General features: G+C 36.5%; 1 protein-coding gene across 1 annotated transcript; it reads right to left on the bottom strand.

Annotated features, from left to right (window-relative positions):
* Positions 1-7,043: 7,043 nt before the first annotated feature.
* On the bottom strand, positions 7,044-13,726 carry LOC135617457 (AP-1 complex subunit mu-2). The gene is made up of 11 exons (XM_065117671.1): positions 13,282-13,726; positions 12,989-13,135; positions 12,843-12,905; positions 12,509-12,685; positions 12,305-12,408; positions 8,413-8,520; positions 8,216-8,312; positions 8,003-8,100; positions 7,755-7,896; positions 7,531-7,653; positions 7,044-7,453 (listed from the first exon to the last, which is right to left on the bottom strand). Exons 1-11 carry the CDS (start codon positions 13,408-13,410, stop codon positions 7,355-7,357), a joined length of 1,287 nt encoding a protein of 428 aa, XP_064973743.1. The 5' UTR covers positions 13,411-13,726; the 3' UTR covers positions 7,044-7,354.
* Positions 13,727-23,571: the final 9,845 nt, after the last annotated feature.

The following is a 23,571-nucleotide window of genomic DNA, read 5'->3' as shown; positions in this document are numbered from 1 at the left end:
AAAGAATAAAAAAGAACATATTCTGAATACTCTAATTCTTAATTAATTGCACAGCTTTTTAGCAACCTTTGGCACCACCTGTTCACAGATCTCTGCGACAGATGGGAGAAATGAAGTCATACACAGCTGAGATCATTACTATTTTTCTAGTACATGATCACATGCAAAGAATCAAATCAGCTACCACCACAAGCATGTGGGATTTTGTGGCCTACTTACTACCTCTGAATGCTGGTGAATTTAAATTCCTTCTGATCATTTGTTGTTTATTCAAGATTTTCATTGACTTTATTCCTGTATACTCATTTTCTCTGAAAGTTTCTAAGGGATCCAGAAATCTTTACATTGGCATTTTTCTATTGCTAAACATATCTCCTCCATATGCAGAAATTTTTCGACAGTTTCATATTACATTTCCTGAGTTTTTGAGTTCATATACTGTACAAATTTATCTGGTTGTGATAACATCAATGTCCCGAGGAGTTTTCTCTGTCATCTGAGGCCCAAAAAGCAGAGAGAAGGTCTACGGTTCATCAATGAAGCCTTACGGAGTCACTGACGAAGCTAAGATAACATTTGATAGATCTAAATGATCGATCTCTCACGGACTTTAACACCCCCATAAAGGCCAAGAGGAATGCCTGTAGTACATACAGCATGTGAACGGTGAACCCATCTAAAACAAGCAACGGTGTTGGGTATCAGATATATGTATGTAGTCTTACTCTAATGACCGAACCGAAGAGGTTATTTCTGTAATCTCACCCCTATTCACTCAGGTCGCAAAGGAATATTTACATCTCTCTTGAATGATTTATTGAAGCAATTGTGATTGAACTTTTAACAATGGAAATATGTGGGAATTAAAGCGCTCCATTCAATCTGAAAAACGAAAATACAATTATAGAGAATTTTAGATCTTCCAATACCAATTCTTTAGAGCTTATATTATTATAGCCAGTGAGAGAGACAACTAAACTACAGATTGGAAAAATATTCCATATGATGGAAGGTTGCAATTTCATATGGTTCTACTTTTCTTAAAAATTTGAAGTTTATTGCAGCAGCAAAAAAATTTTGCTGCTTTTGAATTACTGATTTCAATTTTTTCTACCTAGAAGAAGCATTTCTTGGCCATTTTTTAAAACTTTAAAAAGTGTTGTATTATTTAAATTAAACAATTTTCTACTCTCTTTGGGACTCTCAAATGCATAAATAAATATTGGCAAAAGTCTCTTTTCAGAATGGAATTTAGAGATTTTTGGAGTAGCTTTATCAAATTATTTTTATTTTCAAATACACAAAAGCATTTCATAGAGATTCAAATGCATAAAAAATTGTTCATCAAATATTTTGAATTTTGGGTTTTTTTTTTTAGATTTTCCTTATTATCAAAATACCTAACAAAAATCTCATATATGGAGTAGTAGTAGGTATTGAAGAGGGAAGAGGATCCTAACTCAAATTTATTTTCTTCAAATAACTTTTCTACCTAATTAATATATTTAGCACTAGTGCTTGTGTCATGAATGCATGAATGCTTGTACATCTAAAAATGCATGAATAAGCAAACATAGTAACTGTAAATCCATGAATGATTTATTTGAGTACATGCACATATTTGCAGATGCTCCATCTCTAAACTGTGTAATTTCATTCATGCATTTATAAATTACAATTAATATTTTGTTTTATACTCTTATTCCAAATGCAGATTCATGATGATAATTTTTATTTTCTTGTACAATGCTAAAGTTCTTAATTATATAAATATTCCTAATTTATTAATTGCTGGCACATATTCCTCAGTTTTGAAACTTCAGGCATGCATTCTATGCATGCTGGGCTGAGAAAACTTATCTGAGGCTGAGCATTCATGGCATTCACATGGCTGGAAAAGCAGTGACATGAATCAAGCATAATACAAATAGCTGGTCATTGCATTCATGGATCCAAATAACTGTACATTGGATTAAATGTTTCAGATAAATACTTAAAGCAGCAAGTTGCATACACTGTTGCTGTCTGTCAGCAAGGCACTTGCTCATTTTGAGCATATCATGAAACAGATAAGACTGACAGCTCATGGCAGCATTATTTTACTGCAAATTCATTCATGCTGCCCGACCCCTTCATCATCATCTTCTCTCTCTCTCAGCATTGCCTGAAACCCTAATGCCGAGCCCAGACTTTCTATATAAAGAGGCCAACTCTTACCCCTCCGTCCTCCTCCCGTGGTTGCTGCCATTGCCTTTCTTTTTTAGCTCATTAACTTCCACTGTATACATCAGAGATCAGTTTTGTGTGTGGGTAAGTCCATGGTTTTCTTTCTGATCATTCCTTGTCTTGCCTTCTCTTTGTTTGCTGTACCTCTTCCTCCTATCTTATTCTTCTCTTCGACTTTCACTCTATACATATGCTGGGGTGATTTAAGTCCAGGGTTTTCTACTTTCAGATCATTCTTTTCCTCTCTCTCTCTCTCTCTCTCTCTCTCTCTGTATGTGAGTGCAAAATCTTCCAATCGGACTGCGACCCGCAGTGAGCAGTCCGACCACCTTTTGCACAGATTAAGAGTGACAAGTGCTAGCCAAGTGCCTGACCTTTAGCTCTATTTGACATGTTGAGGGTCAGCAGTCCCTTGATCTGGGATTTCTTCCAAGCTAGCACATATAGCTTCAGTTCTATCAAAACAAAGTCTCTTTTTTCTTGCCTTTCATAGCATAGATCTTTGATATATACATTTACATATAAATAGATTTTGTCGATTTCATTAGTGGTATAATCTCCTTGTTTCAAGGTTAAATTTATATTTTCTCGTATCTTTATAATTATTTTCGTATTTTAACCTTGCATAAGTTCAATTTTGTCCATCCACTCTCTCTCTCTCTCTCATCTCGGATTTATAAATAATAATAATAATAATGAATTAATAATTTATTATTCATAAGTTACATAATAAATTTTTTTTTCTTTTCGTTCGTCTTTGAATTCAAATCCATATCTTTACGGTAGTAAATATTCTATTAATAAAAAAAATGATAACATCTTTTTGATAGGGTCACAAGTCTCTTCCACCCAAGCTTCAGATCTATTACATAATAGTAAATTACTCTAAAAATAAATATAAAATAAAAATATATCAACAACAAACCTCATAAAAATCATAAAGTTAATCTTCAATATTCATAAAATATAAACAAAGATCAATAATTTAATAAAAATATATATCTATTCATCATAAAATTTATATATCAGAAAAATAATAATAATTTCTTACATAATAAATAAAATCATGCATCAGCCACATACAACACATACATAATAACAAAGACGTACATCACCCGATGATGCACTCTCCCAACAGTAGATGGAGAGGCATATTCCATGGGATGGATTCCTCCCAACAGTGGATAGAGATAATTCATATCGCACTCCCAATAACGAATGAAGTGATATTTCTCACCCGCTCAAGTGGGGACACGTTCTTCCCAATAATGGATGGAGGAATCGTATAACCATCACGTCTAACGGCCTGCTAATCTTCGAAGGGAATCTCCATACATGCCCTCTGCAGGGATACAAAAACATCCATGATCATTCATTTACACTCATCCAATCACTCATGCGTACATCAAGAAATCAATATAATTAAATATTATGAGAGATCATACTTGATGTAAATCTGCTAGACTATGTTCAATGGTGGCTCCGCACCGTGACGGCCCGTAACTCCTTTCACATGTTGCACTCCCAATGTGAACTATTAGTCTAGTCACATCTACTACATGATACTCATCATATCAAGATCATAAACATAAGAAAATAGAAAATCAATAATCATTTTCAAATGATATCTTTAGATAAAACCCTTAAATTCATCAAATCATAAAGGCATGAAACATCAATCTCTCAATAATTCTCAATAAACCAAAACCCTAATTTGAATAGCTCAATTGACTTAAACTAAACTCAATTCAATTATGATCTAACGGAACCAACATCAAATCCTTATAGAACCGATTTGGAATCACCATAGACTGCTCTAATTTAGATTTGATTGATCTCGATTAAATCAAATAGGTTTGAACTAGTCAAGTTAGTTTGGAATCACCCTAAACCGGCTTTAACTGATCAAACCTATTTGATCTAGTCAATTAATGAGCTCAAACCAATAGAGAGGGAGAAAATTGGACTATGTCGTATAGTGCTAATCCAAACTGAACCAACCCACCTGAGTCTTGGACAGGTCACATACACTGCATATACATATTCCACATACACTGCATATGCTTATTCCAAGTACTAGGTTGAGTTGAGGTATGACGGGCTATATAAAAGGTGCGACGATATATCTAATGTCAATCGCGTAGTTGGGTAGGCTTAACTTCATGAACTAGGCTAAGCCTCACTTATAAGTTGGACTAAGTCTTGCCATTGAACTAGGCATTGCTTGGCTCGCGAGTTGGTCCTAGACACATGAGTTGGGGTCATATCTAACCATATGGATTGGGTCATACCTAGCTGCATGAGCTAGCCAATGCCTGGCCACATAGTTGGGTTATACCTTACTACATGGGCTGGGTCATATATGATTACATGGACTAGATCATACCTAGCCATATGAGTTGGGTTATGTTTGGCCACATGGGTTGGGTTGTACCTTGCCATATGGGCTGGCTCCTACCTGGCCACATAAGTTGGCTCATGCTGAATCACATGGGCTAGGTTGTACTTGGTCACATGAGCTAAGTCGTACATGACCACATGGGCTAAGTCGATTCGATCTAATCGATCAACTTGACTCAAGTCACACCCCAATTAGACTCTTATCAAATTAGATTTCAACATTTAAAATAATTAAAGAATGACTCAAATCCATTAATTAAAACTTTAAATTTATGATCTTAAATTTAAAATTAATTACATTATAGAAATTCACACATAATTCTTGAAATATAGATATATCTAATTAAATAAATTAGAACTACTATGTTAATCCAAAAATAAAAAAATTAATAATTAAATCAATATTAAAATTTATTTTAGCTCAAGAGATCGAGATAAATCAAATAATGATTATAACATCACAAATCAATTATCATTATTTACTACTCATGAAATTTCAAAAAGTAAAACATCATTATGCATCATAAAATAATAATAATCTCAATATCAAGATTTCAAAACATAAATAAAAGCTAATTGAAAAAGAAAAAATCCTATCTCTCTTCGATTATCCCTTCCTCGATATCATCTCCCCGGGAAGTTCTCTTCTCAATCCTCCCATTGTCAGGCTCGATGAGGAATGAGGGGGGAGCAGTCTCCTTTATATAAGAGAAGATGAGATCTCCCAAAAAGATAATTAATAATTTAATTTTTATTTTTAATTTATTTTTATTTTTCTTTCATAAGAGAGAAATATAATATTCATTTCTTATAGTTCACACACGAAAATGGAATGTAAACTATTTACTTCCTAAAAATCAAATCACTCGATAGGAAATAAATCAATTAATAATTTAATTAATTAATAAAATTTCTAACTTATTCACGTGATTAAGGAAATCAAATTTAATTATTTCATTGACTATAACACAAAGTTAAAAATAAAATAATGTATTATTTATAGTAATTAATTTTTATTAAGGGAGAAATTATAGGTGATTACACTCTCTCTCTCTTATAACACCAAAGAGAGCAAGTAAAGGTAGATAATGCTGAAGTATTTCGTTCTACAAGTGCATTTTGTTTGTGAGGGAAAGTATGATCTTTTGTCTATATAATTCCTTTCAAATGAATGGTTAAGATTGTTTTTACTTGACATTGGAGATTAGCTTTCAATTGATCACAATTCCCGGCTTCATCTATCACCAATTCTATGAAGTACATTAATCAACCAACTACCTCATTTATGTACGAGGGAACTACTCTAAATCAAAGTTATATCCATCATTCCTCAACCATAAGAACCTCCAAATTCCCAAAGTACAATTTATGGTATATGAACCACTAAGGTAATGATCCATTAGCTTGTAGAAGTGAATATTATACTATTAATTTTTAAAAAAGAGTCTTTCGGGGATTCGGAAAGGGTTAATATAAGTAATTTTATTCATACAATAAAAAAAAGGAGGCTTTTATGTGATGAAAATCTTAATCACTAAGATCACAACGAGTAATTTTATTATTTGATGATGACTAAAGATATTTTATAAAATTAAAGGGCCACAAAAATGCTGCCAAAATAAAATCATCTTAATGGAGAGTATCACAAGTTAGGGGAGAGCTATTCGACAATCATGGCCTACTTCTCTACTCCATTTTTGCTCACAGGCAGAGAGAGAGAGAGAGAGAGAGACGTGGTTTTAGTTTTTGCCAATGGAACCTTTAGGCAACGAACTAATCTTACATTTTCCTCCATATCTTGAGGACTAAAAATCTTTGAGCTTATAGAACAATCACCAAACAACATTAAACATCCTACTACTACTTTTACTGGGACAAATTTTAGTAGATGCTGAGTCTTAATCTGTAAACATAAGAGTTCATGGTTTTCTACATACACATACCTGAACTGAATCAGAATACTCTTTAACTGTGAAAGATTAAAGAGACAAAAGGAACCGCAGAATCAGATGTAGACTGAAATCTGAAGATAAATTAATGAACATCATCAAGGTTTAATTCAAACCCAAAGCAGGTGATCACAAACCCTACAGTACCCACTTCACAATCTAATTGTTCCTCAAGAGACGTAACTCTGTATAACTTGTTGAGACTGATTAGAGTTACCCAGCAAATAAAAGTACTTTGGATCAGAAGCTCAGCCTCATCAACAAATCAACTTAATCCAATTGACAGCAGGCATCATACAATTGGAGAAAGAAATCAGGCATCATACAATTGGGGAATGTAACCAATGGCTGGGGCACAGATTGGAAACTCGACCTGTAAACAATCACAAGCTTTGTAATTTCAAGAGAGAGATGATTTTTTTTCCAAAAAGAGGATGGAATTTACTTATTCAACCAAGAAAATATCCATTTCCAAAAATATATTTTGTTGTCGGCACTTCATAAAAAGATATGGAGAACTATAGCGTATAACAAGCCCAATACACAATCTCTGGAAAAATACAGTGAACTTTTTGGATAAGCACGTCATTCTCACACAACATACTAGAAGCAGGAGGTACTAAAAACAACGTTGTTTGGATGATCTCTACCATGCACACCGAAGATGTAAACGATAAGTCCCACGTGTGCTCCGTGTAAATCCAGAATGCACAGCATCTCAAATATCCTGAAGTATTGCACATGCAGTTTCCAAATGCCAAACAGAAGACTAGAGTGAGCTAGATGAGTCTCAGTTCATATTCACCAGCCATTGTGATGTATCGCACCCATGGAAGGGCCTGGTATCCGCTCTTCTCAATTATTTTGAGATACCGAACCTAAGCAACCGATGTGGTAGATCCATTAACTACTGGTTCAGATACTGCAGTACATAAGTTGTGAAGAATCAAAATACCTGTATTCCAGACACAGTGAAATATGGGATCTCAAACTTCACACGTATAGGAGCCTTCTTCTCTGGAGTTGCTTCTTCTGCGGTTATACTGGGAAAACTAAATTCTGCCCTACACATGTATTCCTAAATGTAGCAAAGGACTGTATTTATGTCGTGAAGAAAGATTGAAATAGAATTAGATTGACGTCTCCATTTATCAACAAAAAAGGAGTTGTGCCTCAAACCTTGCCACCAGGAAAAGATTTTATTTTCCAGACCAGTGCATCATTTTCAGGTGCATATGTAGCAGAACCCATGGATGTCCGAATGTTAGGATTGGTGGCATCTGAAGGTACCGGGATCTCAATTTCTACATTTGTTGCAGTGCTGTGTCAAAGAAACAAAGACAGAAACTCTTCATAAATGGACGGCTCAAGTTATAACAGGTATAACAAGTGCAATCATCTATAACAAAATGAAAGTATGCTCACACCTCCTTTCTTTAAACTGACTTCTTGCTTTCACCATGATCTCTATGCGACTTCTCGAGTGCCTCTCAATTTGAGCCTCCACCCAGATTGGAGGCTTTACCTGAAGGACCAGGATAAAAAGTGTGCAAGCTATATATGACCTCAAAGCTATATATCAAACAAAAATATGAACTTTTAAGATTTTATTTCATACAAAATCATAAATCCAGGTTAACCTGAGTGCTGAGTCTGTACGTCATTAGGTCAAAAGATCCATCCGGTGGTATGAAGGATATTGTCCTGTCATTCTCAAACCGTGCCAAACGCACACACCTTAAACAGACAGTATAAATACTCAATATTCATAAATAAATGTGATCATATACAACTAAAAAGTGAAAGGACCCTCAGCACAAGAAAAAGGACCACTTACTGATGAAACTTGATATCATCTAAATCTATAGCTTTCCCCTTAGTTGTTCGGCCTTGAGCTTCCAAAAGTACCCGGTCATTCAGCCCAAGTTTACATTCAGGCATTCCACTGCATAGATTGTGCATGATTTTCCATTGTCAAACTTCGATTCTCAATATATATGATGCTTGTTACACAATATTCTACATATGCCACATATGCTAGTGTTTTGGATGAATCAGCATGGTTCAGGTTGAGTACATAAGATTAAAGAACATCAAGAACATGTTATCAAGTGAATTTATATTTTTTCAGATGGAGTACTTCAGATGAAGGGAGAACATCAAGAGCACAAAAGCATTTGTCACATTTGAGTTTCAGGAAAAGAAATAAATGTCATTGTTCACATTAAGTGCACATGTTTTGTTCCATCAATTCTGGCAAAAAAATCTGTCCTAATCATTTCCAAAATGAAGTGTAGCTGGAGTAATACAATTTTATATACATCACATATCCAAAATTTGCATTTGATTTCTGTTACCTTAGTTTCTCAGATATGAATACAGATGTTTGTGCTCTACCCATATCCCATATCAAGAAAACTGAATTTGTAAATATCTATGTATATTACAGAGGTAGTTATTTGATTTTTGAGATATAACTAATCTTCTTTCCTGTTGTTCCTTCTTCTCATGTTTTCTTTTTGGTTTGTTTCCAGAAAATGAAATCATGAGTTTTGTTTGGTGCTTTAATTTCTTGTCCAGAGAGTATCTATTTCACTGAATAGTTATATCAATATTTATTGTTAATCTGAGTCAAATCCCTGTACCTCAGATATCTGATATGTAATCATTTGTCTAAAACATCAGAAGCATGGCAGAATGTGACATATCTTGACAATGTGCAGATACATATCATGACAACCAAGTAACTGGGATTCTTAACTCTATTCATCATTAGGGAAATTACTTTTGGAGACAGCACTTCAGGAAATACAGAGAAGTTTGCAAGAACTTTTATGTTTAACTCCTAGTTAAACTAGGCTTAAGGTTAAAAGAAAGGACTCAAAAGTGGGTGGATAACCAACTGATCCAGCATGGTATCAGTATAGTAGTTCATATGTCAACATATACCACCAAATAATAGTAAATAAAGAAAGTACAATGAATTGTATTTACCGATATCAAGCTACAATTTTTTATACCAGGACTTGATCAGATAAATACCGGTTCATACCGGCTCATACGATCAAGATTTTAAACCTTAGTTAGAAGTATAATACAGCTATCTCAGGTTGTTCATAAGCATTGTGGCCTATGGTGTAAGTTGGGATCATTTTCCATTAACAAGGAGGGTAAAGGCCAATTTACGACTCTATTCAAAACGCTACGAGTGAACTTGGTGCCAGAAAAGAGAACTTTTTTCTTAATTTATCGATTTTGGTTAGCTCTGCACTTTCTAACATTCCAAATTGTTGACAATCCAACTGCTACATGCTTGAGGGATTCTTTATAAAGATTAACACAATTGTTAAAAGAAAAAACTTCGTATGGAAAAGGAAATGAAAAAAGAAACTTCCACCTATCTAGGATCAGATAAAATGCTTACGTTGCCTAACACGAGGTTATCTAAGGTTACTCTTCTGGCCAAGTAGGTGGACAAAATCTTGGATATTAGGAATACCATTTGAACTTCTTTATCATGATTCAATTTATCAAATGAAAATTCCCACAAGATTAATGTTCTTTGACCAATCAGCCAATTAAAATGTAACCTATGTTATTAAGTTTGCTCTTCCTTGGCAGGTCAAAATGGGGCTTGGGCCAATATTTGGAGTCATCCATGATTATTAGTATGGAGATGATTAACTTGATTAACAGGGCAAGTGACCTGATTTTTTAAATCAGGCCAAAAACCTTCCAAAATACGGAGTGATGTCAAAAATACGCACCTTAACCTGCACAGTAACCAGGATCATTAGGTTTGGACCAGTGCATCGTGGGGGTAGCTTAGGGCCAATCTACAAAGACAAATGTTCTGAGTGGCCTTAACATTAGCAACAACTCCAATTTGCAAAAGGTAACTTTTTCAATGAAGCTATATTGGGGGGAACTACCAATATTTCATTACAATTGGTAATGTGTCTTGATCAGAGCCCAGTCACATTGGCTACATTATGAAGAACCACAGGCACTTATTTCAAAATCTTATAGGTCTCTTTAGAGGAATTGGGCATCTTTAGCAACATGATATCAGGTCTCAAATTAAATAAAATATGCTTGTTGATGGGAAGCCCCTGTCAGAATGTTTATGGGGGTGTTACCAACATGACCATGAAAGTGGAGTAATACTACCAAACTTTTAAATATCATTATTTGTTCCTTGGAGAATCTAAGGTCAAGTCAATGATGGTAAATTTTGGCTTTAGATATAGTTTGATGGTCAATGTACAATATGCATATAGAAAGAAAGGTAAACTTTGTGGCTTTTTTTGGCTTGTTCGATTAGGTCGCCTAGGTCTCAATCATTTTTGTGACCCAAGAGACGCCCAAGAGGGTCAGGACCATGTAGAACAACTTTTTCAAGTGTCCTCATGAGGGTTTTGTAATTTAGCTACCTAAAGGAATCCATTTTTATCAAAAAAAAAAACTAATCTCTATCTTAGTTATAAACATGATATCCTAAAGTTTGATGGAAAATGAGATGATGAAGTTGTATATATATCTGAAAGAAAAATTACATTCAAAGTTTCTAATGAATCTAATACAATATCAGATAAACATTGTAAGTTATGGTAGTCCAATATACTTACAAGTAGGACTTTAGTGAACATCTTATAAAATAAATCAACTCAAAACTCCACTCTACATGATTTCCAATTTCCAACTTTAACTAGAATAAGTATGTAGTCGAGTACCAGTATTCTCAAAAAGTGTAGAGTTGCAATTGAAGTAGTTAAAGTTAAACAAAGATACTAAAGAACCAGGGGAATGATTTAATTTTCTTGTTGTACTTGAACCACTTCCGTAAATATCATTTTACTTTCAATGCGTTGTCTCACTTTTGCAATTTATCCACTATGGGATTTTCAAAGGAAAAGATGTATAACTAACGCTGCAAATTTATCACTTCTTCAATATTGCTGCATCAATTAAAAAAAGTTGCTTTTTTCCATTATCAGAAGCACTCACATTTATTATCTATTTAATATTTGTTAATGCGCATAAACTGCTTCTCATGTAAGATGTACATCACAAACTAAAGCCAAAAAGATCATTGATAAATCATATTACTGAAGATGCAAGGGAGATGATTTAGCATCATAATTCAAGCAGTACTTTAAAACAAAATAATATCTTACAAGGAGATGCATAAGATCAAAATTTCCTTTCCTGATTGGACTTTCTTTTCCATCAACACAACCAAGGAAATATGCAGGACCATATCCACCAGAACACACCACAAAAGTTAAATTATCTTGGAAGTGTCTAGCTTGGCATTCCAATGGCTAGTATATGGCATTTCCCTCTTAACAAAATAACAACGTGTTCTAAAAAAATCATGCAGCCTCCCATTATTTTTATATACTAATTTTGTGCTGTGCATGTTAAAGGAAAGACAACAATGCATAAGCAAGTTGATGGAGTAGGTCAGTATCTGAACTTGCTCTACTGAACATATCAAGAATTATGTGGAATCTAATTCTTCATAACCTATATGTGGTTTTACATTAACATGCATATAAAGTATCTCATCCTTCAAGAGTCAAAAAGATAAAACAAGTTATAAAGTAGTGAGCTTAAAATGACATAAATGGACAGCATATTTAATAAATCACATTAAAACAGATGAAAAATCCACACAACATACTCTAATTAAAATAAAAAGAGAAATCTATGAAAGAATGGTGCACCTCAAGTATGTTCTCATTTTCAATGCCCCAACAACATCTGAACGGATAATCTGTCCATTGCTGTTGACAAGAATATTTACGCTTTCAACCACATCCAAGAATACCTACAAAAGAAAGAAAGAAAGAAAGAGAACCACATTTTCCCATTAGCTAGAGATGAACAGTGGCCAGCAAGCATCCATTAAACAGGAACAAATGACCTACTTCATTTTTCTTGTACCGTATCCCTTCACTACGCCATGACACTGCATTTGTGACAGCCATTGGAGGCCTCTGTGTGACTTCCATCCTGTACGCATCTGTCTTAATAAACTCACTAAGAATCTTAGCTTCGGTGTATTGAGGGTACCCAAAGTCCATCATTTCGTCGAGTAACTCATACTGTCCGCATCACAAAGGAGATACAATTTCAAGACAGCATAATATGAAATCATAGAGCAAGAAAAGAAACTCCTGGATTTGGTCAGCATTGTAATGCCTACACAATACAGCACGGGCACCACGCAGCAGAAAACAAAGTATAGATTTTTCAAATTACCACAACAACAAAATTATCTCTTAATGATTCCTCCTCGAGCTCTTCAAAATAATGTTTAAAGACCTGAAATAAATATAATTAAAGATAATAAAATAAAACATCCACTTAATTAATATAAGATATCTACATTTATAAAGAATACTCACATCAACAACACGATGCAGGAAGAGAAGGATGCTGGCAGAATTGCAGTTCTGCCTCGCAGCCGTCATAAGGAAGACATTGTTGTGTTGGATGAACATATAACTGATTCCATCATCGAACACCACAGGCGAGTGAGACTCGGGATCGGCCTGTCACCACAGAACCAGAAATCAAGATTCTATCTTACCTCGAAAAACAAACGGGACAAACCAAATGCAACAATTTCCCCCAGCAGGGGTGGATCTAAGGCATGCAAGAGGGAGGAAGAAAATAGGGTTTCGAGGAAGGGATTCACCTCCTTCTCGATGAGCTTGGTGAAGAAGCGCTCGGCCTGGACAGCGGAGACGTCGCCGCGGTAGTCCCTCCAGATGAGGACGCGGCCCTTGATGTCGAGGAGGAACAGCGCCGAGACGGCGCCCGCCATGATTTGGGAGCGGGAACTTAGAAGTTCCCGGATCAGGAGCAGATCAGATGCGGGGGCGGGGATCCAGATCTGGCTTTACTTTCCATTCCCAAGATCCCTATCGCTCGAATTCCCTATCGCGCGAGCACGAAGGGATCGAAGAAGCGGAGATCGAGACAAAGAGAGAACGATATCGATCGATACGACGGTGAGCGAGAGGGGGGTTGGCTTTTGGGTATCGTTCGAGATATCGGGCGGATGTCCGAAACGGAGGGCTTCTCCTCCCTCCCTCCTCTTTAATAGTATTGTTTTGTGTATGCGTGCGCAAGAGAACGAGGCGGGGGCGAGTCGATCGTGTCCGGTGCGACTCAGCCAGCCACAACTCGGATGGATCGGAACCGAAAGTAGACCAGATTACACGAAGACTAATGAATTTTCGATTGACCAACTCAGCACAGCAAGTTTCCCCGGTGTTTGAAAGGTGATTTGCACACGAGGAAGGGTGTGTGCCAGTTGATTAATAGTAGGGGTCATCTTATCTCATATGCCTTGATTTATCCATTTTTTTTATTATAAATCTCATAATTTATGAAATTGATTCGATTGTCTTCCATCTTATAAATAGGAATATGATATACTATAACACCCTATTTTTAATTTCATCTGACTAAAATAATTTTTTTTTATAAGTATAATAAAAAATAGATAATTTTAAAAATAAAATATACTAATTTACTAAATAAAATGAGAGAGTTTCTTTATATATAGTAATTTGGAAACATGTATATAATAATAACATCTAATCAAAAGAAAAATATACGTGCACAATATGTTCAAAGGTTATGCATATGTAAATACTCAAAGTTTATCGTCCATATCTATAATAGCATGGGCTTGTACGTGCTCGTTTCTTGACTAATCACTTACGTAAGGTAATAGTATCTTTACTTGTAAAATAGGATATATAGTTTATTTAAGTAAGTATGCATCATATTATATTATAATATTTTAAAATCATCGATAGAAGGCATTTAGTAGGAAACCTCTCATCCTATGTTGTAAGCACACCCTACAACATAGTATATATAAAATAACAAGATAAAATTCTATATCGAAATAATCCAAAGTGTTTATATGCAAATATAGGATACATAGCAAATTCATAAATGTCTATACCTCATATCATAATATATGCATATACTCTCATACCACACATCATCGTAATATATACATGCACTCTCATATCATATATCATAGCATATACATGTAAGCATAAAATCTGTAATATGCTATATGAAATACAAAAATAATCTTTTATGCCAAAATTGAAATCAAATAATATTAGATCTGGTTTTATGATACGTACCTTTTGATGTCATCTGAAAAGGATCTCTATGTGATCTATAAGAGTACTGTCTTTAGTGTTATGATCGGAGCAACACTAAGAGGGGGGGGGGGTGGGGGTGGGTGGGGGGGGGGGTGGGTGAACACTTAAGCTATTGAAAACAAGACTTTTTTAGAGCTTTTCTCACTTTCTAACTTGTCAAAAAGATGTTGTCTCTGTTGAGAATTGACGGATATTTATAGGCCCCAAGAGGATTCAAATTTGAGCTCCAAATTTGAATTACTTTTGGGTTTTCCGGTGCTAGCAATGCCACCGCCTATCAGTATCTAACACTAATAGTGTATTGGCAGTGCCACCGCCAGACCTCTCGGGTTCTGAGCGGTGCCACCATCCAGTCCAGTAGTGTACTGGCGGTGCCACCGTCGGACCTCTCGGGTTCTGGGCAATGCCACCACCCAGTCCGGCAGTGTATTAGCGATGGCACCGCCGGACCTCTCGGGTTCTGAGTGGTGCCACCGCCCAGTCTGACGGTGCCATCACTTGGATTGTTCCAGCTCACTGGTTGGGCTCTAAACTTGGCCCAAACCAGTCCAAACTCAAGCCCAATTGACCCCTAACCAGGTTATAGGATTAACCCTTAATCCTAACCCAAATTATATGTAAACTACGAAATTAAGACATAGCCCTAAGCAAATTTTAACCGGCAAAGTTGAGTTTCCTTCCGATGAGCTTTCCGACGAACTTCCAGCGGATTTCCGATACACCCTCGGATTTCTTCCGACGGACTCCTAGCAAGCTCCCGGTCTTATGGCGAGTTCAACGAGTCTTTGGCAAGTATCCAAACCTTCTTGGTGATCTCCACGAACCTCCGACGATCTTTCCGGTGGACTTCCGAAAACTTCGGCAAGTCCCCGATTCTTTCTCGGTTGGTTCTGGAAGCACTTCCGACGATTCTTCGGACTTTCGGCGGACTCTCGAACACCCATCGAACTTGACTCCGGTAAACTTGCTTTATGTCTTCAAGCTATCGTAGTTAATTCTGCATATATAAAACACACTTCGATCTAGACAATTAATCCTAAGTATCTAATCAAGTTGTCCGGCATGTCATTGATCCCTCGACGCTTCGTCCGATTCTTCGGCATATCGTCTTCTCGTGCGGCCTATTGCCCAATCGGCTAGTTGACTCTGTAACTTCGATATCCTTGGCGCAATGTCCGCTCTTCTTGGCCCGATGCCCGAATCCACGGCTCAAAGCCTTCTATCGATACGTCGACCGATCCATCGACCCGACGTCCAATCTTCTAACATGTTCTTCCGGCCCAACATGATTTTCCTGCTTTAATTGTCTCATCCTGATCGAAGCATCCTGCGTCACTCAAAACACAGATTAAAACATAAACACATATTGATTGGTTTCATCATCAAAATCTGAGATTCAACATTTAGATCCAAAATTGCTATCAATCTACAAGGAGAACTAGACTCTCCTTCTCCTCTCTTCTTATCCTTTCACAGGACCACTTAGATTGATGGTTCAGGGAGGTTGAGAGAGAAATTGTAATATCTCAACTGTGTCCTCTATAAGATGTGTAACACGTCTTTCAGTCCCTAGAGATTTTATCTATTTATAGGCGAGAGCATAGAATCTAGAATAAGTTATTAGAAGAGTTCTTCCCATCAAGGACATCTCTTAAGGAATCCTACTATAATATGGACTTTTTTTTCTATTAGCCAATATCTGTCATCAAAATCCAATTAGTTTCATTATATATCTTATCCAATTATAAAGGATAACATAATATAATATTCTCTCACTTTGCCATTAATTGATAAGATATAAAAGATATTCAAAAACAAAATAAACAAAATAAAATTTATTTGAAAACAATTTAGCTAATTGGATTCTAAAGAATTTTAAAAAAATATTTTAAGTTGAATCTCAAATTTTGATGATGAAACCAATTGATAGTGTTTATCTGATATGTGTTTTGAGTGACATAGGAAGCTTCGATCAGGGAGAGACAATTAAAGTAGGAAGAATCATGTTGGGCCGGAATGGAACATGTCATAAGATTGGACGTCGAGCCAGAGGATCGGTCAACATATAAGCAAAAGGCTTCGGGCCATGGGTTCGGGCATTAGGCCAAGAAGAGCAGAAATTGCACCAAGGAAATCAGAGTTGCAGATGTCAACTGGCCGATTGGGTAATAGGCCGCAGAATAGGATGATGCACCGATGAATTGGATGAAGCGTCGATGAACTAATGATTGTTAGGGTCAAGAGCACTAAGAGGGGGGGGGGGGGGGGGGGGGGGGGGGCGGGTGTGAATTAGTGCAGCGAAAAACCTTCTGCGATTAAAATCGAAAACTGCGTTCGTTCGATAGAAGTGATTTTGGTAAGAAAGTCGATTCGTAAATCACTTTAACTTTTAACTAGGAGAGATGCAGCAAAGATATGAACGTAGTTTGCAGTTATGATGGAAATCAGAATATAAGCGCAAACTGAAATACGACGTTCGTACGATAAAGGCGATTTCGGTATAAAAGCTGATTCGTAAACCACTTTAACTTGAGATAAGGCGAGATGCAGTTAAAGCAAAGATATAAAGGCAGTTTGCAGTTATAATGAAAATCAGAACGTAAGCGCAAACTGAAATACGACGTTCGTACGATAAAACTGATTTGCGTCTTAAACCCCGATTTGGAAAGCACTGAACTTTGAAACACGTTCGTAAAAACACAGAAGGCAGTAAGCTTTTGAGGAGGTTTGCAGTAAAGATAAGATGCTCAAAGTAAATGCAAACCGAGATTTAGAGTGGTTCGGTCAATCTTGACCTACTCCACTTTTGGCTTCCTCCACCGACGAGGTCACCGACGTCAACTAGAGGCCTTCCTTCAATAGGCGAAGGCCAACCACCCTTTTACAGTTTCATTCCTTTTGACGGGCTTAGGAGACAACCCTTACAGAATTTTCTCTCCTCTCTTTGCAACTCAGAACTTGGAAGAAAAGAGGGAGAAGAACTTTTGGCCTTTACAACAATTTTGAGCTCTAAGAATCACAGAAAAAGATCAAGATTTTGGTGTAAGTTCATACCCTTTCAGTGCTGAATGGGTGGGGTATTTATAGGCCCCAACCCAGTTCAAATTTGGAGCTCAAAACTGTCAATTCTCGGAATTTCGGGATCAGGCGGTTGCACCTCCTGATTGGAGCGGTTGCACCGCCCGGCAGAGCTCGAAGACTGAGCCTCTGGGCGGTGCTACCTCTTGTCAGGGGCGGTTGCACCTCCTGCCAGAGCTCGAAGACCGAGCTCAGGCGGTTGCACCTCCTGACTGGAGCGGTTGCACCGCTTGGCAGAGCTCAAAGACCGAGCTCAAGCGGTGCCACCTCCTGTTAGGGGAGGTTGCACCGCCCAGTCTCGCTCGGAGACTGAGCCCAGGCGGTGCCACCGCCTGGCTGGAGTGGTTGCACCTCCCAGTCTCGCTCGGAGACTGAGCCCAGGCGGTGCAACCTCTTGCCTTGGGCGGTTCAACCGCCTGGCAGAAATCAGGGTCCGAATGGGTCGATCCATTCGGCCCAATTTGGGTTTTTCAGGGGCCCAATTGCCCCAAGATTAAGTTAATGGGATCACCTCCCTTTTCCAACTTAATTATTGTGCTAACTACAATATTCCCTAAGACATTTACTACAACTTGCTCCGATGCGTCAATCGCTTCTTCCGACGAGCTTCCGGCGAACTTCCGTCGATCATCCGATGAACCCTCGGTGATGCTCCTGTGGACTTCCGACAAACTACTGGACTTGCGACGATTCACTTGGCGAGTTCCGACGAGCTTCTTTGGCAAGCTCATGGACTTCTCGGATTTGTTCCCGTAGAACCTCCGATGACTGTCCGAACTTCCGTCGAACTCTCGAACTCCCAACGTGATCATTGTCTTGACTTCGGTGCAACTCTTGCTGCATGTCTTTCTTCTATTGTAGTTAATCCTGCACACTTAAAACAAAACTTCGATCGAGATAATTAATCCTAAGCAATTAACCAAATTGTTCGGCATGTCATTGGTCCCTCGACGCTTCTTCCGATCTTTCGGCGCATCGTCCTCTCCTGCAGCCTATTACCCAATCGGCCAGTTAACTCTGCAACTCCGATATCCTTGGCACAATACCCGCTCTTCTTGGCCCGATGCCCAAGTCCATGGCCCGAAGCCTTCTGTCAATACGTCGACCGATCCACCAGCCCGACGTCCAATCTTCTGACATGTTCCTCCGGCACAACATGATTTTTCTGCTTTAATTGTCTCATCGTGATCGAAGCATCCTGCGTCACTCAAAACACAGATTAAATCATAAACATATATCAAGTAGTTTCATCATCAAAATATGAGATTCAACAATGATATGCCAGACAACATGATTCAAGCTTTGTAATAATTGTCTAGATCAAAGTAGGTTTTATTTATGTAAGATTAACTATGATAGTGATCAAGGTATAAAGAAAAATAAAGTCCCGGAGTCAAGAATGAGATTTCGTTGGGAGTTAGAGAGTTCGTCGGAAGTTTTATCGGAATTGACCAAGAAGTCCAGGAGCTTGTTAAAGAAGCCCATCGGAACTCGATAAGAAGAATGTCATAAAGTCCAGGAGCTTGTCGGGAGTCCGTTGGAACATTGCCGAGAGATCGTCAGAAGTTCGCCAGAAGCTCGCCGAAAGAAACCAAGACTAATCGGACCGGATTTGCTTAGTGTATGACTTATAATTCATAGTTAACATATAATTGAGATTGTAATTGGGCCAACCCAATTAGGGGCTAGTTGGCCCAATGCATAGACTATGTTGGGCCAAGTGAAAGGTCCAAATAGTGACCCAACAAGTGACACCGTCGATGGCACAGTCTCTGAGATAGTGTCAGGTGGTGGTACCGCCCAGACATAGTCTCCCAGGTGGTTGTATCGCTAGATTGGGCGGTGGTACCACCTAGTGTCATTATTGTAGGTGGTGGTACCACCCAGCACAGGCGGTGGTACCGCTAGGACCTGAGAAACCCGGGATGAAACCTTTTTAGACTCCAAGTTTCAATCAACTTAAGGCCTATAAATACCTCTTTCATCCCTAGTTAACATACACAAGCATAGAGAATTTAAAAGTGGGAAAACGCTGTAGTAATTACTTAAGAGATTCCCTCCTCTAAAGTTCTAAGTTTAGAATTCTGTATAGGGAGGAGTGAGTGCTTGTAAAAGGTTGTCTCCTAAACCTGTGAAAAAGAGAAGAGGGGTGTAAGAAGGTAGTTGGTCTTTGCCTATTGAAGTAAGACCGTTAGTGGATACTGGTAGCCTCGATGAAAGAGGAATCGTGAGTGGATGTAGGTCACGACGATCAAACCACTATAAATTCTGGTGTGTTTTTTCCTTATTACAAATTCTCTTTACTGCATTCAACTTTACCACATTGCAAACTACCCAACCTTTTCTTCTCTACTTATTCTAAGTGAAACAAATGATTTGAGTCGAAATCGGTTTTTATTATATGAAGTTTTTTAAATCGACGTGTTTTATCCGCTGCACTAATTCATCCCCCGCTCTTAGTGCTGACTGGTTCCTAACAGTTGGTATCAGTGGGTTTAACACCCAAGAGAAATGACTCTTTTCGGATTTCAAGAGGGTTTTTCCATCGTTCGTCCTCATATGTTCAATGGGATGGACTACACTTATTGGAAAACTCGAATAAGAGTTTTCTTGCTTTCCTTGGATTTGAATTTATGGAATATTATCGAAAGCAATTTTCAAAGGTCTTCTCTTCTAATAAACGATTGGAATGATTTGGAGAAGAAGACTTTTTATTTAAATGCCAAAGCTATGAATGCTTTATTTTACGCCTTAGACAAAAAATTAATTCAATCGGGTTTCTACTTACGAAACGACTTTCGATATTTGGCATACACTTGAAATCACACACGAAGGCACTATTAGAGTAAAGGATTCTAAGATAAATCTTTTGATGCATGATTTTGAACTATTTCGAATGAAGCCATGTGAAATTATTATTGACATATACACCTGTTTTACAGATGTCGTCAATGGCGTAAAAGCTCTTGGCAAATGTTTTTCGAATCTTGAACTTGTTAATAAAGTTTTACGATCTCTTTCTAAAACTTGGGATCCTAAAGTAACGACCATTCAAGAGGCCCAGGATTTGAATACTTACCCTCTCGAAGAACTTATCGGGTCTTTAGTGACCTATAAAATGAGTTGTATGGCACAAAACAAACATGAGAACAACCTTCCAAAGAACATGAAGGATTTGACACTTAGAACAAATGAAGACCACTCGAGCGAAAGCTCATGTGATGATGAACTTGAATTTCTTACTATAAAATTTAAAAAGTTCATTAAATAAGAATTAAAGAATAAAAATAAACTTAAAAAGAAGTTGCCAAAGAAGAAAAGAGCACTTAAAGCGATTTGGGATGAACGAGTGCATCTAAAAACGAGGAGCAAACCAACAAGGGCAAGGTGGCGAACTACACTTTGACGGCTTTCGTCAATAAGGTTAGCGACTCAATTGAATATCCTTTTCCTTACTATGGAATTACTTAGTGCTTTTCATGATTAGTTATATATATATATATATATATATGATCATGATGATTGCATGTTTTGTAATAATACTTGCACATTAATTCCTTGTATGTTATAAGAAACAATTATATGTATCTTGATGATTTTGTATTGCTTTTCGGTTTTAAACATGATGGATGATTTTTTTGAAAAACTTGAGCATACGTATATGAAATCAATCACATAAAATGAAATACATAAAAAAGAAAAATGCATTACTATAACAAACAAGATAATTTTGATTAAAAATACATCATATTTAATGAAATTATGCTTGATGTTTTAATGACACAATGATGTAAGACGTAATGAAAATGTTAAAAGATTTTGTATCATGCTTGATGATTTTATTTTATACATGAGGATTTGAAGTAATAATTTGAAATCATATGTTTTGGAATTATGTGTTACACTTTTTGAACTTGATGATTTTTGTGATAAATCTTGCACTTTCGTTTTAAACGTTGATGTATGTTTTTATTTGGCATAAATGACAAAGGCATGCTTATATGAAATAGAAAGGAAATATATTTTTATTTTCTTGAAGACTTCTCATTCCCTGTCTTATTGAGTTTTTAAGGAGAGATTAATGAATCTATCTATGTTTTTTATTATGAATCTCTTGAAAATAATTTTGATTCGACGATTTGAATTTGAATGAGCTTTATCTTGATTTTTCAAGATTTATAACTTGAAATTTCTTATGCCTAAATCAAGATATTATATCATTTGATCTCCTATGTTTCTTTTTGCTATTTATAAAAAGAAGAGATTTGTTGAAATCAATTATGTCTTGTGGCAATCATGATTTGATATTAATATCTTTGATGTCGTAATTTTCATATGACACATTTGTATTTTTGTGATGACTTGAACATTTGTATCATTATGTTATTTCCTTCTTCCTTCTTATTTACAATGACAAAGGGGAGAAACGAAATCACTAGCATTTCAAGAGATCGATAAATCTCTTCATTTCACTTTGAATCTCTTAAAAAAGGGATTTTGTTAATTTGATAAATTGAATAAGTTAAAAATAATAATGAATGTTTTGAAAATAAATGATTTTATCATGTTTGATGATTTTACATTTTGAAATTATGCATGATGAATTGAAGTGATGTTGGTTTAAAAATATTTATTCAAATGCATGAATCAACAATCTTTTTGTCATATAAATCATGATTTTTCTTGTGAATTCTTAGAATTATAACTTGAGTTTTATTTTTGAATCAAGATCATTTCCTATCATGCTTTCTATTTACAAAAGAAGAAATTTGTAAAAAATGATATGTGATCTTTTGACATTCATGACTTGATTCTTCATCTTTGCTATTTATCCTTGTCATGATTTGAAGATTGAAGTAAAGGGAACTGAATTACACTACTATATTGTTATTCCCCTCTCTTTACCAATAACAAAGGGGGAGAAAGAATTGCTTGCATGTATATCATGAAAAGAGGCAAACTTGATAGCTTGCTCATCTCAAAAGGGAAGCAAGAAGTGGTATCTTGCAAATCTCAAGAGAAGCAATATTTGCTAAGTTACACATTTCAAGAAGATGCAAAAATAGTCTATCTTGCACATCCCAAAATATGTAAAATTTTGCTAACTTTCATATGTGTAAAATTTGCTAGCTTACATACTCTAAAATGATATAAATTTGCTAGCTTGCATATTCTAATATGATGTAATACTTGCTAAATTTGCTAGCTTACAAATTGCAAGGAGAAAAACTTGCAAGGAAGCTAAATTGCTAGCTTGTACTTCTCAAAAGAGAAGAAAGAAAATTACTAGCTTGCATGATGATAAAACTGTTAGGATCAAGAGCACTAAGAGGGGGGGGGGGGGGGGGGGGGTGAATTAGTGCAGCGGAAATCTTTCAACGATAAAACACGTTCGAACGATAAAAACGATTTCGGTGTGAAAGCCGATTCTAAGATTACTTTAACTTAAGATCAAGCGAGACGATGTTAAAATCAATCTATGAAGGCAGTTTGCAGTTATGATGAAAACCAGAATATAAGCGCAAACTGAAATATGATATTCGTACGAAGAAATTGATTTACGTCTAAATGATGATTCGTAAATCACTTGATTAAGCGAGATGCAGTTTAAGCAAGGATATAAAGGCAGTTTGCAGTTATGATAGAAATCAAAACATAAACGCAAACTGAAATATGATGATTGTACGAAAAAACTGATTTATGTCTAAACACCGATT

Source organism: Musa acuminata, chromosome BXJ2-7 (genome assembly GCF_036884655.1).
Source record: "Musa acuminata AAA Group cultivar baxijiao chromosome BXJ2-7, Cavendish_Baxijiao_AAA, whole genome shotgun sequence".
NCBI classification, from domain to species: domain Eukaryota; kingdom Viridiplantae; phylum Streptophyta; class Magnoliopsida; order Zingiberales; family Musaceae; genus Musa; species Musa acuminata.
The sequence above is the reverse complement of the archived record's forward strand: the minus strand, read 5'-3'. Positions and strand labels throughout refer to the sequence as shown.

Bases quoted from the DNA above. Each gene is read 5' to 3' on its own strand.
- LOC135617457 (XM_065117671.1), bottom strand. From the start codon at position 13,410: ATGGCGGGCGCCGTCTCGGCGCTGTTCCTCCTCGACATCAAGGGCCGC. The intron at 8,521-12,304 runs GTGCACCATTCT...CAATCTATGCAG, and splicing joins AAAATGAGAACATACTTGAG to TGGAATGCCTGAATGTAAAC. The intron at 8,101-8,215 runs GTTAACCTGGAT...CTGGTCCTTCAG, and splicing joins CGTACAGACTCAGCACTCAG to GTAAAGCCTCCAATCTGGGT.